Source organism: Equus quagga, chromosome 2, assembly GCF_021613505.1.
Source record: "Equus quagga isolate Etosha38 chromosome 2, UCLA_HA_Equagga_1.0, whole genome shotgun sequence".
NCBI lineage: Eukaryota > Metazoa > Chordata > Mammalia > Perissodactyla > Equidae > Equus > Equus quagga.
In genome coordinates, this window is record NC_060268.1 from 56,706,208 (window position 1) to 56,722,984 (window position 16,777).

Sequence of the window (16,777 nt, forward strand, 5' to 3'; positions counted from 1 at the left end):
TAACTTCTCTGCTAACCCAGGTGAGGATGTTTCCTGTCCTGTCATGTCTCTCAAGAACAGAAGGTGTTAGAGTCCTTGCTAAGCTCCCTCAATGCAGGAAAAGGCACATCCCTTCAAAAACCTTTGCCCACAGTACGTGAAGAATAACGACAGCCAGCGTTTATTGAGTGCCTACACATGGCAGGCATTGTGCTCAGTGCTTCTGTGGATGCTAATTTAATCCTCCTAACAGTCTTGAAGAGCTTGGTGCTATTATTCCCCATTTCACAGAGGAGGAAACTGAAGTTTGTAATAGGAAGCAGTTTGCCTAAGATTTCTCAATAAGGAATCGGCTCAGAGGGTTCAAATCCAGTGGCTCTGAAGCCAGAGCTCACTCTCTCTGTCATCCAGCCATCCTTCTCTCTGAGAAAGTCAGATGCCAGTTTAGTTGTGTTTAATTATTGTCAGCACACAGCAACCTTTGACATTTGACAGTAGTATTGGTGAAATGTACTTTTAAAAATAATAAAACTGATCCAGAAAACATATCAGATTCTAATGCATTAAACATTTTGACTCTTTTAGTGGATACAGGACCCATCCTGAGCCCTGACCCCTGATGGCCCATCAGTGCACTGTTCCCTTTGGTGGCAACACCAGTGCCCTTCCTGGGGGAAAAGATGAAATCCATTGCAAATGCGTGGGGCTGCCACCTGGGCTTGTGCAGGTTAGGCCTTACACAAAGGTGTTTGGCCAAAATCCAGCCAAGTCATGTGCCTTAGCATCAATCTTGTCTACCATGTAGCATCAATCACACAAAGCGCCATAGGGACAAGTAGCAGACCTGCTCAATTGCTTTGAATCCTATCTGTAAGATAAGTGTAATCGGGGATCAGAAAGTAAAGGTATGTTTATTGCTGGCTGGTAGTTTTGTCTCAATATTAACTCTTAATAAACTTTAATATTTTGTACCCCAGCCTTACCCAGCCACTACCACCCCCACCAACGCCCACCTGCTGCTTTGTTTCTGACCCAGTGACTGCCACTGTTCATGTGAGGTGGCCTCCTGCCTACGTCCTCATCACACCCATTCTTCCTCCACTTGATGGGAAGAATCATTAAGGGAATTGCTGGCTAAAGATTTGAACTTAAAGACACTTGATGGAAATAATTTAGCCATTAGTAATTGCCACACAAAATGAGGAGCTGAATGGAAAAGTGTAATCATGTCATGGTGCTTTATCTGAGTGGGAATAGACGATGGCACCTGAAACAAGTACAGCAAAATCTCAAAGCTTTATATTCTGGATGCTGAGTAGATGGGTATTGCTGTATTGTTCTCAGCCTTTATTTTAAATACTTTACAAAGCAACATACAAATACCAAATGATAAACTTCTAAAATCCAATATTAGAACCGTAGCTAAACTGGAATAAAAATGCAAAGTCTTAGACAGTAGAGTGGTGGTCCCGAGCCAGGGCTGTGCGGTGGGATGCCTGGTTCCCATCTCAGCTCCGCCTGAGTCAGCTACTTCACCCTTCCAAGCCTCCCTATCTTCAGTTAGATCTGCCTCATACAATCGTCATGGAGATTAGATGAGGAAATGCATGGTCAGCATTTAGCAGAAAGCCTGGCCCATGGGATGCACCCAATAAATGTGATGTGTGGCCCTGCACCACCCAGCTGGTGAGCTCTGGTGAGCACACATGTACCATCGATGGTGTTGCCCTGTTGGAGGTGGACCTGTGCTGGAACAGAGCTTAGCTGTCTCACTAGGCTTTTTTTGGTTCTCCCAGGTTGGGCTAAACAGAAACAGAACATCTAGGCTGAGGTGAAATCATTTTTGCTTTTATTCCAAATCCATGCTTTGGTCAAAATACTCAGGGCAGAGGGCAGTCAGACTGGCTTCCTAAAAAGCTTTCGAGGGGGCCTTTACTCTCAGCCTTCTTTTCTCAACTGCCCTGCTCCCCTGCCCCTCTCCTATCCCCCTTCCTTCTGAGTTTGTAAGACACTCATCTTTAGTTCTTTCAAAAGCTCTTCTATTTGTGAAATTAAAATCTGTAAAATTCTCATGCCTAACTCGGATGTCAGGGTGGATTTCTTAGCACTTCTGCCATGATGAGAGATGAGAGGAAGAGCTCACCAGAGGAAGTAAAATCCAAGCAGGAGTTCATTAATTAACAAGTACTTTCAAATGTAAAGTTGGGCACTGAATAAAGTGTGAGGATCTGATGTATAACATGGTGACTGCAATTCATGATCCTGGATTGTGTGATAGAATAAAACAAACCAAAGTTCAGTTCAGCAGATCTGCCTCTCCCTGTGTCATCCCATGCCTGTCCTAGCCCCCTCCCCACCAGCAGGCACCCTATAGGAGACACATGTATTTACACGATGCATCGGTGGCTTTTTTGTCTTGAAAGGTGACACAGCTGGCAAGCTACTTTGAGCCCTTGATCTTGGCTGCTGTTGGTGTCGCCTCCAAGATTCTGGACCATCAGCAACAGATGACGGTGCTGGACCAGACCAAGACACTCGCAGAGTCTGCCCTGCAGATGTTGTATGCAGCCAAAGAAGGTGGAGGAAACCCCAAGGTACAGTTACAGATGCTGGGGGCTCACTTAGGACCACTGAGAAGCCATCACACATTCCTCAGTATTGTGTCCCTCCAAGTTGGTTGGTGGCATTTGATTTCCCACTGAAAGATGGGAATAAATAACCTTCTTTTGGCCTTCCCAGGGATCCCTTAAGAGGAAAAACAAGAAATATACTAATTAAGGCACATTTTTAAGTTATTTTTTCCACCACAGAATGTGTAGGCAAGCGTCCTTAGGAAAGAAAAACCTATAGTGTGGTTTTTACAGGAATAAAAACTGTAATACCTTCCAGGCGCCTGCTCAGTGTTGATACCCAGCTTGCAGAAAGCGAAGCTCTATTGTTTCCCAGTGAATGTCATTTCCATTCCTGGTACTCAGGTTCAAAGCAAAACCTGGTGTGAGGTCACCCATGGCATGTGTTGCTATTGTCTTGGGGACAGTAGTTTAATATGAAAATCTCCCTTACCAGTTTGTAAGTGGATAATTTCTGCAGCCTAATGTGTTACTCAGCTACTTAAAGTGGCCAAAGATGACAACAGCATGTCATTTGCTCTGTGTCAGAGTGATTGTTTACTTGTGAAACCATCATGGGCCTTCAGTTTCCTCAGGGTTCTGGTACCTGGAGAGGAGGTTGGAGGCTCCTGCTGCTATTAGTACCTTCTAGCAGCTGTCTCCACGTGATCAATCTGACCTTAATGGGTCCTCACCTAAGCCGGGCTAACTTGAGGGAACACAGACTGGGAAGATTTGTGTAGGATACTTACCTACAAGCTATAGAAAGCCATATTATATATGGGGGGCTTTTTAGCATCTTTTGTTGCATCTCTAAGGTCTTCAGATCTGTAGCATGGTACAGCAGAGAAGACTCCAGGTTAAAAGTCAGAATTACAAAACAGTAATCTCAGACTAACAGTTATTAAGTGCTGATTCATCTATTATACTTTATTGTCTTGATCGTATTTAATCTTCATAAAAATCCTGTGTTAGACAAAGGTTCCCATTGTATAGATGCGGAAACTGAGACTGCTTAGGTAAGTTGTCCAAGATCACAGGAGAGGTGGATGTGGAGTCAGGACTGAGCCTGCACCCTATGGAAACACAGGCCAACTCTGCCCTAAGCAGGGGCTGGAGAGGGGTTAAGGAAAACTACAGGGAAGAGGGGACATTTGGCTTGGTGGTCTCCAGAAAGGAAATAACCTGGCACACAAGGGTGGCTAGAGGCATGCTAGGAAGAGGGGATAGCATATGCATGGGCATAGATACCATTACAAAAGAAAATAGCACTCAGTCTGATGTCTGTGGAATGTGCAGAGTGTGGGGACAACAGGACAGGAAGGTAGACTGGCTCTATTGTGACAATCTCCTCTTCTACGGTAAGGAGTTTGGTCTTTATTGTAAGCAGTGGGGAATGACACAACCCGTCCATAGTTTAGAAACACCATTCTGGTAGCAGCATGAATAATGTCTTAGACTTGCAATTTCAGTTTTTCATTCATCTATGTGGCAACTATTGAGAGCCTAATTCTAGAGACACTAAAATTATTGAGAGCCAGCCACTGTCCTCACGTTGTTCTGAGTCTTCTGGAAAAATAAGTCCAGTTCCTGAAGTGGTAAAGTAGAGCAAGAAGAACAAGAACACCCTTTTGACGGTGACAGATTAGTGACAGGTGGCCCAGAATGGGGCCAGCCCCCTTTGCGCCCTCCCAAACTGAAGGAGCCAGGACTCGCCTTCCGGACTCAGTTCTAGGTTGTCTTTTCTCCAGGGCTATTTACTGCCATGTTTCTTCTCCCCTACTTGAGAGGGTTGCATTCCCAGCAGAATAATTTGAATTAAGAGTTCTCTAGATTTTTGAGATATTAACACGTGCTTGGACTGTAAGTTCAGAGCTCCTCATGGAATTGTGTTTTATACCAAGAGACATCGTGGTTGGGGGCATTTGTCGTCAGCACTGTAAGCTTTATAATGACATCTTCTGCTTGGAAATGGTGGCTGGAGACCAGTGTGGAATAGTTTTCAATGAATAACCTGAAGGGTTGGATGACGAACTAAGACATGTGACGAGTGAAGGCAAGACCGTGTGTACATGTGTCCCCTCACTGATGTCGTTCAACCAGTGCTCTGTCTGAAAACCCTGACAGGTTTGTCACAAAGGGTGCCTGGGACACTACTGGTTGGCTTATAGGCCATTTCCTCAGGCTTAATTACCTTGGCTTCTATTCTTTGGGCGCATATTTCTAGGTGTTATTTGCTACGTGTTAGGTGGTGTACATATGTGTGTGTTAGATATACATCACTGTTTGCAGAGGAAATTTTATTAAAATGTGGTTAAATGGTCATCAGTAGCTTTGATTTGGTGAAAAATAGGACAAGCTTTAGGGTCCAGTGTAATTGGATTCAAATCCCAGCTCTGTCTCTTGCTAGCAAATTACTTCATTTCTTTGTTTCCTCATCTGAATGTCTGAATGATGGGGTTAATAATGGATACCTCTCTGGGGTGGTTTAGGGATTAAATGAGAAAAGCACCTGACGCAGTAGGTGTTCAAAAAAAAAAAAAAATGTGACAGCCCTAGAGCCTGGTGTTAATGAATCATATGGTTAGTTACAAGGCATTTGCTGTGTAGCTTCACCCTCACCCCACTGAGCCCTCTCTACGCGCACTCTGTACCCCCCAGAGCTCCCTTCCGCCCTCAGCCCTACCCCCCGAGGGCCCTCCTACATCCTCCTTGAAGGGCCCCTCCAGCCTCTGCCTGCAACACTCCAGCAAATACACAGTGCTATACACTGTCGGGCAGTTCTAATTATTAGTTGCTTTTTTCCCTTCTGCTGAAGTTGAGATCTGCCCCCCTGTAGGCTTCTTCCATTTCCCAACCTCCTGTGATGTCCATGCCTGCTTTACCCGGCTTTGTAGTTGAAGCACTGTAATAAAGAAATAAGGCTCCCTTGGAAGCAGGCTTCAGACATGTTTCCAAATAAAGCACGCAGTCTGATTTTTCTCCTGTGTTGTGCTGTGAGGAGCAGTAATGAGGAGCCCCTCCAGAATCTAAAATAACGACCTCGTGGTTGAGCCTGCTAACTCCTGACCAGATTGCTGTTGGGCGTTGAAGCGTGCCTTATTCAAGAGCCCACTGTGTCCTGGGCTTCGGAAACTAGCATGTTCAGGAGCCCACGTGTGTCATTTGGACGAGTCTGTGTGAAAAAGATGCAGTTTGCGTTAGAGTTAGAGGAAGGGGCCCTGGGTGAGACCTGGAGAAAGTGGAGGAGGCTTCACAGACTCTGAGCTGACCCTTTAAGGATCTGTAAAACTTAATCATGTGGAGTGAAGGAAAGCAGGCCTTCTAGAGAATTCCTCAGTGCGAGCAGATGGAAAGGTAATTCATTTCTGGGACAGGCAAGAGCGAGGATGTGTTTTTGTCGCTTTTGGTGCCCCTGTGTGGAGAAAGTGTCCTTTACATTTTCCAAGGAGTTCAGAGAGCAGTTTTGTGACTTACTGCTGCCACCCCCAAAGTTTGCTGCTTGTGCCTTCCCCAGCCCACGTGGGAGAGCAAATACTTGGCAAGCAGCTCTCGCTTCTCTCCAAAAATGTGTGCTTTGTCTTCAGATGAATGTACAGAATTGCCGATATTTTTGCACCACCAAGAGTCACCTCATTCTAAGTGGGATTTAGAGAAATACACACCTCCCACTTTACCTTTTTTATGAAAGAGTGCCTATTTGTCGAGATGCTCTGGGGGGTTGTGTACAGGAGATGTCACCTTTCAGACTTCCATCATCAAAATAAGGCAATCCGCACATTTTGTGTTTTACCTTCTCTGTGCCATGAAATCAGCAATCAACCTTAATTACCAGCTTACTCCTTCGCGTCCCTGAGAGGGAAAGCTGTGCATCTGGACGCAGTTGCCTCAGGACTACCATCCGTGATCATCATATCTCACATCTCGTCAGAGGCCGTATTTGAAGAACTCATCTTGATTTGCATGGCTTTTCAGTTCCACAGACAGAGCCAGTTCCTCTGGCTCACATTAGCTTCTTCTTGGAGTCCTTCTCTTTCATTGAATCCTTCAAAAGGAATTATTGTTTACCGTTCTCTCTGGCTCTCTTAACTTCTCATCCACCAAAGTAAAGATGCAATTCCTTGGGCCTTTGGAAGGGTCATCTCCTGCTGAGGAGGCAGTGGGTGCACCTGGCGCCTGGTATGCTGTGATTCTGGCACCCACTACCTGGCATTAGGTCAGATTTCCCAGGTGAGGGCACAGGCCCCTACTAGACTGCCCACAGTTCAGACACCAGCCATAAGCTCCGGGGTTCCCAGGCCACGCTCACTCTACCCAACTGGCTACAAATTCAAGAGTTCTCGCTACCCTTCAGATTCAATAATTTGCTAGAACAGCTCACAAAACTCAGGAAATTGTTCTACTTAGAATTATAGTTTTGTGATAAAGGAAACAAACCAGCCAAAAGCACAGAGGTAAAGGGTGAGGTTTGGGAGGGTCCCAAACAGGAAACTTCCCTGTCCTCAGGACGTGTCACCATCCCAGCTTATTGGTGTGCATCACCAACCAGGGAAGCTCCCTTCAGCTTCACTGTCCAGAGTCTTGATTGGGATTTCATCATGTTGGCTTAATTAATTGAGTTCAGTCGTTTGACTAACGATTCGATCTCCAGCCCCCTCATCTCTCCAGAGGTCAGAGGTCAGGCTGATATTATGTTTCTTAAAGTCCCAACCCTCTAATCACATGGTTGGTCTTTCCTGCATCCTGAAACTACCTATGGGTCAACATAACTAACCTTGTTAGCATAAACTAATGTGTGGTCCAAGGGGCCCACTGTGAATAAGAGAGATACTCCTGTGATCACAGGAAATTCTAAGGGCTTAAAGGCTCCCTCCCAGGGACCTGGGACATAGATAAGCCAAATATTGGACTATTCAGTACTGGGTGAGGTTCCAGGGTTGGGGCTCATCTGGTGGCAAGCTACCAGGAGTTGGAAAACACATGCAAGCTAGGCCCTGGGGAGCTCCAAGGGGCAAATTTGGGAACTGTAAACTGGCAACAAGTTCACGGGCAAGTATAGAACCAACAATGGCAGATAGAGCTGAGAGAGCCGGGGCCAGGTTGATGCTGAAATGCAGAGGAGGACGTTGAGTGAGGGGCCCGGCCAACTTTCGGAGTGGTAGCAGGTCCTGGAGCCCCTTGCTTCTGCCACGTGGTACCTGGGTGGCTTCACCTTGTTTGAAAGTGCCCTGTTTGGGGGGACAAGCTGAAACCTCCCCTTGTAGACGGCATATTCCCTACATCAACAATTATTTTTTCAGTAGTGCTGATGGATTTCACCTGATCTGGCCATATGCTCATCTTCCTTTTGACCAGTGGCATAGGTTCAGCAGATGGCCAGCTGGTTGGGGGCAGTTGTCATCCATCAGGTCTGTAAGCTCCCGTTTTCAGGTGCGACTGTCAGAGGGGTCCCTGGCAGGGAGATCGTACAGTTCCCACCTTCCGGTTGGCCATGAGGATTAAAGGAGAGGTGGACAAGGGTGATGAGCACAGTGCCTGGTGCAGAGGAGTCCCTCAGAAATGCTAGCAGCTGTCTTGGTTATTGCTGCTGTTACTTGGTTTGGTATTTATTGTTATTCCTGGTTCCCTGTCTGTCACCTAGGATGAAGCATTGTATGTAAAATGCTAAAATACCTGACCCGAGATACTAGAACAGAGATTTAAAAACTGGTATGAAAGTCACCTTGGGCCCACAGGTTGGCTCCTGTGTTGTATAAAGTACGTGATAGCCCTTGACATCTTGCCAGCATCTACATGCATGTCGCTAGATATTCATGGTCCAGTCAGAAGAGCTACAGCCTGTCCTCGCAGCCTGAGTGAGCCCAGTCAATGGCTCGGGGGCGGGGATGGAGGGCCAGGTCCTGTCCTGACTCCCCCAGGCCACATCTCTGCCCTCAGCTCTGCCACCCACGCCTGTTTCACAGCATAAAAACAGATGGTTCCATTTATTTCTAAATGAGCTTCCCCAGAGGAGAAATTTGCACCAACAGCTTGTGAAGGTTATCCTTGTAAAAAATCTCTCTGAAAATAAAAATTAACGAGTCTCACTGTTACCTTAGCTCCACCTGGTGACTTTATCAAACGCTTCATTTCCTGTGAACACTGTTTCTAGAGGGAAGCAGAGTAAATTGTTTGCAAGGAGCACACAGTCTAATTGGAGACACGGACCAGGGTTGGTTGAAAGAGAATGGAAGGAGCAGGAGCTGTGTCCCAGGCGCTGTACCAGACACTTTACATATGGCGTTTCACCTAATCTTTGCAATCAACGTTCCTTCTTGTCTGGGACTTTGTACAGGCTGTGTCCTCTGCCTGGAAGGCTCCCCCTTGTCCCCCTTCCTCACCCATCAACTCTGCTAGAGGCTGGGTTCTTCCTCCAGGTCTCAGCTTTAACCTGGACGCCGCCTCTGAGCCCAGCCCTTCTTAGGTGCTGTTCCAGTTCGCTATTGCCGCAAACAAGCCGTCCTAAAACTTAGTGACTTAAAACAACACCACTGTAGTATTTTCTCTAGTGGATCTGCAGATCCACTGAGCTCAGCTCTCGATTCTCACTCAGAGTCCCTCCTGCCATTGCAGCCGGATGGTAGCTGGGCCTGGAATGACCTGAGGCTCAGTCCCTCCCAGGTCTGGTGCCTGAGCTGAAATCACTCAGACGCTCGGGGGCTGGCACAGGTAGGGCTCTGTGGGCACCCCTTTCTACTTCCCTGTGATCTCACCATACCGTCTGCCCAGCACACAGCCTCAAGATAGCCAGCCTTCATACATGGAGGCTGAGAACTTCAAAGACACGTGTCCTGCGAGAGAACCAGACAGAAGTTGTATCATTTTCCTTTACCTAGCCTCAGAAGTCAGGTGCTGTCACTTCTGCCACATTTTCTTTGAGCCCTTCACCTCCTTATGACTCTCTGACTCCAGAATTGCTTTTCAGGGCTGTAGGAGTCCAAAGGAAAGTCGATGACAAGAGGAGGACAAAATCATCCAAGGAGGGCTTCTGGGAGGAGGTAGTATTTGGGCTGGGCCTTGAATGAAGGCTAGGATTTGGATGAGGGGAGAAGGGAGGAGGTGAACAGAACCAGTCAGTGCAGGCAGAGCATGAGAGGGTGGAGTTGTGACAACGCCAGCTGGGTGGCAGCCAGCACTCTGTGCTGGGGAGGAAAAGAAAGAAATCTAGAGAGGGAGGCTGTCTCCCTGCCCCCATGGAGGGCCAGAGAAATAGAGAAGGTGGTCACTGGCCTAGTAAAGAGTCAAGAAATCTTTGTTTCTCAAGGTTATTTGTCATTGTTATCTACTGAAGTAATTTTAGTAGTAATGGGTTAGGGTTGGGGTTGGGATTGGGGTTTGCATCCTGACACAGTTGCCTCAAGGATCAACATCCATGATCAACTTATTTCACATCTCATCAGATGTCATTTTGGAAGAACTCTTCTTGATTCCCATGGCTTTATGATTCCACAGTCAGAGCCAGTGCCTATGGCTCATACAGCCTCTTCTTGAATTCTTCTCTTTCATTTAATTACTCAAGAGAATTATCATTTACCATCTCTCACTGGCTTCCTTACCTTCTCATCTACCAAAGTAAAGATGCAACCTCCTGGGCCTTTTGGAAGGGTCATCTCCCCCTGAGGTGTGTCGGGGCAACCATGGCCACTGCATGGGTGCACCCAGCGCCTGGTGCAGTGCAATGTTGACAGTGACTTCTGGCATTAGCTCAGATTTCCCAGGTGAGGCCCCTCCTAGACTGCTCTTATTGTAAATGACAAGGCGCCTGCACCCACATCATCTCATGAGAATTCCACCACATAGTGTCGTTATAATTTTTCCCCTTTTGCTTAGGAAGACAAGCCCAGGACCATATAGCTAGTCAGTGATGGAGCCAGAACCAGAACCCACCTTTTTCTGACCCCAGGACCTTGGCTCTTTCCCCTGCATCTTGCTACTATTTGATGTGTTTTTGCGGGAGCCCAGCACACCCATTGTTTCCTCCTTTCATTTATTCCCTTACCCAGTGCCTACTCTGTGCTTGGCACACATATGAAATACTCGGAGTCGCTACAGCACCTCTGAGGTCCTGTGTAGGGGGTCTCGTAAGTGCCGGGGCTTTGCCTGCAGAGTGTCTGTCCCTGAAGAACTTTCCTCATTCATCCCTCCAACCTCATGGCAGTGTAATTTGTGACATATTCCAAAGGCTGCTAGGCCTTCTGCAGCCTTATCTTCCCTGTATGTCCCTACATTTCCATAATCTGATCTTACTTTTTAATTAAATCTGTCAACTGGTATATTTGGGATTCTGTGGCATTCTCTTTCTACCACGCGAAACATAGTAATATAAAATTAGTCGTGTCATAAGACGCTGTTTGGTATTGCAGTTTTATTTTCTCTTTGATAGTAAAAAGAGATCTTTTTTCTCTTTGTTTTTCTGATTTTTATTTATTTTGCAAACACATCTACACACGTAATAAAGGAAAGGAAAAATGTAGAATTCATTGCTGTGCTTCATAATAGGGATATAGTTTTGTATTCTGCTTTTTAAGATTATTCTTACAAGAAGTGAAGTGGTTCTTAAGAGACTGAGCACCATTTTCTTCTGCTTGTGAAAACGTTTCACAATTCTCTTTGCCCCTGCCGTCCTAGGCACAGCACACCCACGATGCCATCACGGAGGCCGCCCAGCTCATGAAGGAGGCTGTGGACGACATCATGGTGACGCTGAATGAAGCTGCCAGTGAAGTGGGATTGGTGGGAGGCATGGTGGACGCCATTGCAGAAGCCATGAGCAAGGTGGGCCTGGGCCGCTGATGCTCTCCTTCACTCCTGGACCCCGTTTCCTCCTCACTTCCCCTCGGACTTGGTCCCCAGGTGCTTTTCTCTAAGGAGCTGTCAGTCAAGGCAGATACCAAGAAGACTCCTCTTTTCTTGAGGGTTCTGATTAATGTACAGATGTCCTATCATATGTCCAACATATTATTCATTCTTTATTATTCATTCATTACTTTTGTAAGCCAGATGCACCCTTCCTTCCAATTTAATACGGGGCAGAAAATGAAGATGAGAAGGTAATGTTGGTTCCCTCACTTATAAAATGGAAATAATTATTGAGCTCCTCTGTCTACCTCATAGAGTTGTTGTGGGGAACAAACTCCAAAATGAAATAATGGAGTGCTTCCCAAGCACTGGCCTTTGGAATGACTACTTTGCAATCACTGGGAGCATTTTAGAATGCACATTCCTAGGCCCTACGCCAGCCCTGATCAATTGAAATCTCTGGGGTGGAGCTAGGAATCTCTGTTTGTATTTTTAAAATCTCCCCATGGTTCTGATATCTAGCCAGTTGCAGAAACCACTGCAGTAGTATGTGTAAAGCCCTGAGTGAACCCTTGTAGGCAATGGACATAGAGGATAACATGCAAGTGTCGTTTTTCCTCTAGTGACCCATCAGTTAAGTTGGATCAGTAGGGACGTATGACTGGGTGGTATCCTCTTTCCCCAAGGAATCCTTCACTAGTCATGTCACTTTGATATTCATTAGCCTTAACAATTGTTCATCAACATCTAATTGCCATCCTGTGATAGCATAGGCAAGAATTTTAGACTTCGTCTGTGTTTTGAAATGTCCATTGTCTGATTGTGAATACATTAGTGTGGTTTTTCAGGATAATAAGCGGTCTTTAATTGCTGATTTAGAGAAAATTGGTTGGCTTGTATCTCCAGAAAGAGATGATAGCCTGAAACTATAATTAGGATAATTCCTCTTAAACATTATGCAGTCATTATCAGACTGAGAAGGTCACAAGCCGGGCTGGGATGCTGGGGCTCCTTCGAGACACCAGACTTGCCTGGTCAAAGCAGTTTAATAAGTTCTGCCTTAGGCTTCTCATGCTTCAAATATGGACAGTTCAGTAGAAAATGAGTGAAATTCCCCACTTCCTCAAGGCCTATGGATAAGTCTCAGTGGGTTCATCTGGTTTTCAGGATATCAGAACACCACAGCTTTGAAATTCAGCCATGTGTCTACCGAGGATATTAAATAATGGAGCCCACGGTATCTCAGTACAAATTAGAAATTCAAATGATCGTTTTTTTCTTCTTAGGAGAAGGTGTTTTTCACAATCACTCTAATAACAGGGAAGAGTTCTGTAAATTCCTGGAAGATGGAAGTCAGATTCCTGAAGTCTTTTTTTGGTCGCCTTTGAGACTTGCATATTGTGATGGATTTTTGATAAGTAAGCAGCTCTTGTACTGGCTGATGCCGGTGATGTAACAGCTGCTCTCTCAGCTCAGGACACTTGATTCATGGAAGGGCTGGGAAATAAGTCTGGTATTATCCAATAGCAATAATTAGGAACTGCTAACAACATGAGCCGCAGAGGCCAGGAACAAAGGGGTTTTTTTTCCCTCAGTTCTACAAAGTATACAGTTAGAGTTTCATTGGTATCCCTAAACTCTTACCCATCTTGACCTGACACCCAAGGTACTGCACAATGCCTCTTCCGCATTCTCCCCTTGCTCGGCCCACCTGGCCCGCCCATCACTGGAGACTTTGTATTAAGTGATATTTCCGGTCCTTTGAGCCCCTAAGTGGCAATGCATTAGAAATCTGTTGTTTTCTACCTGAGTTTTGGTTATTTGGTTAAAACACTGATATATTGTTGGAATCATTGTCTAAAATCCTCAAAGGCAGCGACTGACAGAAAAAATGTGAGTGTACTGATTCTAACTTGGGTGTAATTCTTGCTGCTTTTGGAGCTTCTTCTATGGAGGTTCTCCTTGAGATTTTCTCTCTGTATCTAGGCACCAGAAGGTTTGGAAATTAATAAGTTAATGTGAAGTAATCTGCTTTCTGGGTGACATTGGACAAATCACTAAAGCTCTCTGAACCTTGGTTTCACCATTCAATGAGGTTAATGGTTCTCAAGCTTTGGGATTTTGTAACCCAGTACCCTTTATTTACTTTTTTGTTTGGGGGTGGTTTTTTTTTCTTTTTTGGCCAAAGAGGGAAATTAAAGAAACAAAGCAAACAAAAACCCTGCTATCTACAGCACTACTATATCATAAAAGAAAGGTCGTGTTAACACCAGAAACAGGTAGGAAGACCATAATCTCAAAATAATGGATAGTTGTTTCAACTAAATAAGTTGGAAATCCTGAAAAGTTCACCCCTTTGTTCTTACTTTTCTCATTGTCTTCAAACTGGTAGGTTTGTCACGGTGGCTGGTGGCCACCATGTTCTAAGCTGCCCTCTAACTCCAACATCCTGGCATGTTTGCAGTTAGTTACACCACATCACATATGAAGGCTCCCAGCACATGGTCTGACACTTAGAAGATGCCCAGTCAGTTTATACTGAGTATGTGAGTCCATAACTGAATCTTCATTTCATCAGCCCCCATGGTGTGATAGAGATATTTAGCTACATCTATCGCCCTGATAAAGGAACCAAAAAAACATCCAGCCTGGAGTTTGTGTTGATGGTTTGGTGGAAATTACATCCCAGATGTGCAGCCACATCACACATAGGCCACAGCAATATGTTCCTTCAACTCATACTGTAGCTTGTGCCAGCTCATGATGGGTGGGTAGCTCTTGCTGTAGACTCCATCTAACATTTTCCTCTTTGCCCTCTTGGCTCCTAGTCTCTTCCCAGACTGCAAACTATCTGGCAGAGAGCTGCCAGGGAGATCTTCTCAAATGTATTATTACCCACCCCACATCCCACCATTTTCTTCATGATTTCAAGGTTCTTCATCAAGCAGATCCAGCTTCATTTCCACCACTCTCAACAGCCCCATTCTGTTCACTGTACTCACTCTTCCTGTGTTCACTTCTATTCACCTTGTCTCCCCAACTGGAATATCATTCAGCAACCAATGGTGACAGTAACGATGATGATGGTGGTGAAGATGGGTTGCCTTTTTCTTCATCATAATCATCATTGACATTATCATCATTATTAACATCATCATCTTCATTATCGTGGTCATCATCTCCTCTCTTAACCAGGTATAGTCTCAGTTGATCTTTACCGCAACCTGCTGATGCCTGGAAGTTTCCAGTGAAGGACCTGAGACTCAGAGAGTTTAAGCAATCAGCTTGAGGCCCATCCACAAGCCCTGGAACCAGGTCTCGAATACAAGTCTTCTCAACAAATGTGTCCCCAACCCTTCAAGGGTCAGAGCTACTGTCCCACTTGCTCCAACTCTTCTGCCACACAGTGATCTCACTCTTTTCTCAATTCCTATTGCACTTAGAGTCAGACAAGTGACAAGTTATTTCTAGTTCTTCCAATTCTTTCTCTTCCCCAACTTAGCTCAGAAGTGAGGGCCCAGGCTGTAGACGTCTGCGGGCTACACCATTCCTAGGGAAGCCCTCTGTGATGTAGATTCTGCCTCCTCTCCCAACTCGCCTTTGTCATTCTGTGATTTCCTGGAAGTGTCTGGTTCATACCAACCTCCATATGCTTGAATGCTATTCCCTCTCCTTGGGACTCCTTCCCCACCTTTTATATGTGGCAGACTCTTTCCCTGGTCAGACTTGGCTGAAATGTCATTCCTTTGGAAAGCCCTCCCCCTCCTCTCAGACAAGGTTGGGGGCCTCCCCTTGCCTGTGTACCCCAAGTGCCCCGAATACACATCTATGGAAGTTCTTATCGCAGAAGCTGGGGGATTCTGTTGGCTCTGGGCCAAAGAAACTCTGAGGCCTCTCCATTGTTCAAAGTTCCCAATTCTAATAAGTACAATCCACACTTCAACAGGCCTTTGATGACATTTGGGTTCTTTTCCTTTCTTCTGTAGCTGGATGAAGGCACGCCTCCAGAACCAAAGGGAACATTTGTCGACTATCAGACGACTGTGGTCAAATACTCCAAAGCCATTGCGGTAACAGCTCAGGAAATGGTAAGAAGACAAGAGCCGCCCGCCCACTGTCAGCTGCCCTTTTCTCCACACCACCACTACATCTTCAAATCCGGGGTCTGTGCTGGAGAGAGACTAGTCCACATTTCTAGTTCCTTCTGGGCCCAGCTTCTGTCATTTATCTGTGGTCTCTGGCTGCCTGTGGTCTAGATGCCCCAGTCCGCTGGAGTTCTCTTCTCATGAAAAAGCTGCGAGAGGGAATTAAAGATGACTGAGACGTGGGCATGAGGACAGGGGAGCAAAGGAAGGAGAGCAAAGGAGAAAGAAGTTGGAGTTAAGGAGAAAGAAAAACTAGTCCTATTCACCTCACACAGGGCTTGAGGCAGTTTTATCCAGTCACAGTACAGAAGACATTTGGGGACAGAACAGAGATTTTTCTAATGGAATCAAATTATAATACTTGGACAGTAAAACTGGACATTACCAGTCTTTGAGGCAAAATGAAACATGGTTATATATATATATTAAAAAAAATCCCTGACAACAGAAGGCTTGTAACTTTTGGAGATAATTTTTTTTTTTGCTAAAGTGTAATGCAGTCAGAATTGTATCATGTGGATCTTTAGATATAGATGGCATTGAGAGACAGTGCATGCTATCTTGATATGTTAACAAGTTGTGCAAAAGATGACAAGTGATGTCCTCAAAGAATACATAGGAGTACATAGTAAGAAAGTTCCTCTTAACTTTTGAAGGCTCACATGTCACGGAATAAAATTTTGAAAGATTCCTCTCTGATGCTGCCCTATAAGCCTGAGTTGAGAGGTCAAGTGGCCTTTCCAGCTGGAGGGACCAGACTGAGCCCCTGCGTGGTTCCTGCCCCATCAGGCCCGGCACCTCTCTGGATGGTTTTGTCATGTAGTTGTATGTCCACTAGAGGTTGAGCTTGGACCACAAAGGCTTCCCTGGCTGCTGCCGCTCATTCTTAGAAACTCAGTGATTGTGCCAGGCTCGTCATCTAAAAGGATTGGGGCTGGGGAGGGAGGGAGGCAGGAACAGTGCCCATCTCAGTGACTGTGAAAAAGCTGGAGTTGGGCCCAAGTGGTCCTGCTCATGGGCAGGTCATGGGTCAAATCACACAGCCCTCCCGGGCTGATTCCTCTGAGCAGGAAGCACAGCGCAGCAGGTGGTGACAACATTTGGAGTGGCCTCATGGTGTTTCTGGAAACTCTCCTGGGCTAGGTTCTTGGTCAGCCCATCTTGACCCTTGGTGTCCATGCTCTTAAGGAGCCCAGCCTCTAGCTG

The 16,777-nt window shown here is 45.8% G+C and overlaps 1 protein-coding gene across 11 annotated transcripts in view; it reads left to right on the forward strand.

The window, feature by feature from the left end:
- The window catches only part of TLN2 (talin 2), a 413,192-nt gene that overhangs the window by 342,053 nt on the left and 54,362 nt on the right, over positions 1–16,777 (forward strand). For all 11 annotated transcript variants that reach the window (XM_046652946.1, XM_046652956.1, XM_046652955.1 and 8 more), the window contains 3 exons: positions 2,403–2,573; positions 11,256–11,402; positions 15,413–15,514. In XM_046652946.1, the coding sequence (XP_046508902.1) occupies positions 2,403–2,573; positions 11,256–11,402; positions 15,413–15,514 (420 nt within the window). The remainder of the gene's footprint in view (positions 1–2,402; positions 2,574–11,255; positions 11,403–15,412; positions 15,515–16,777) is intronic.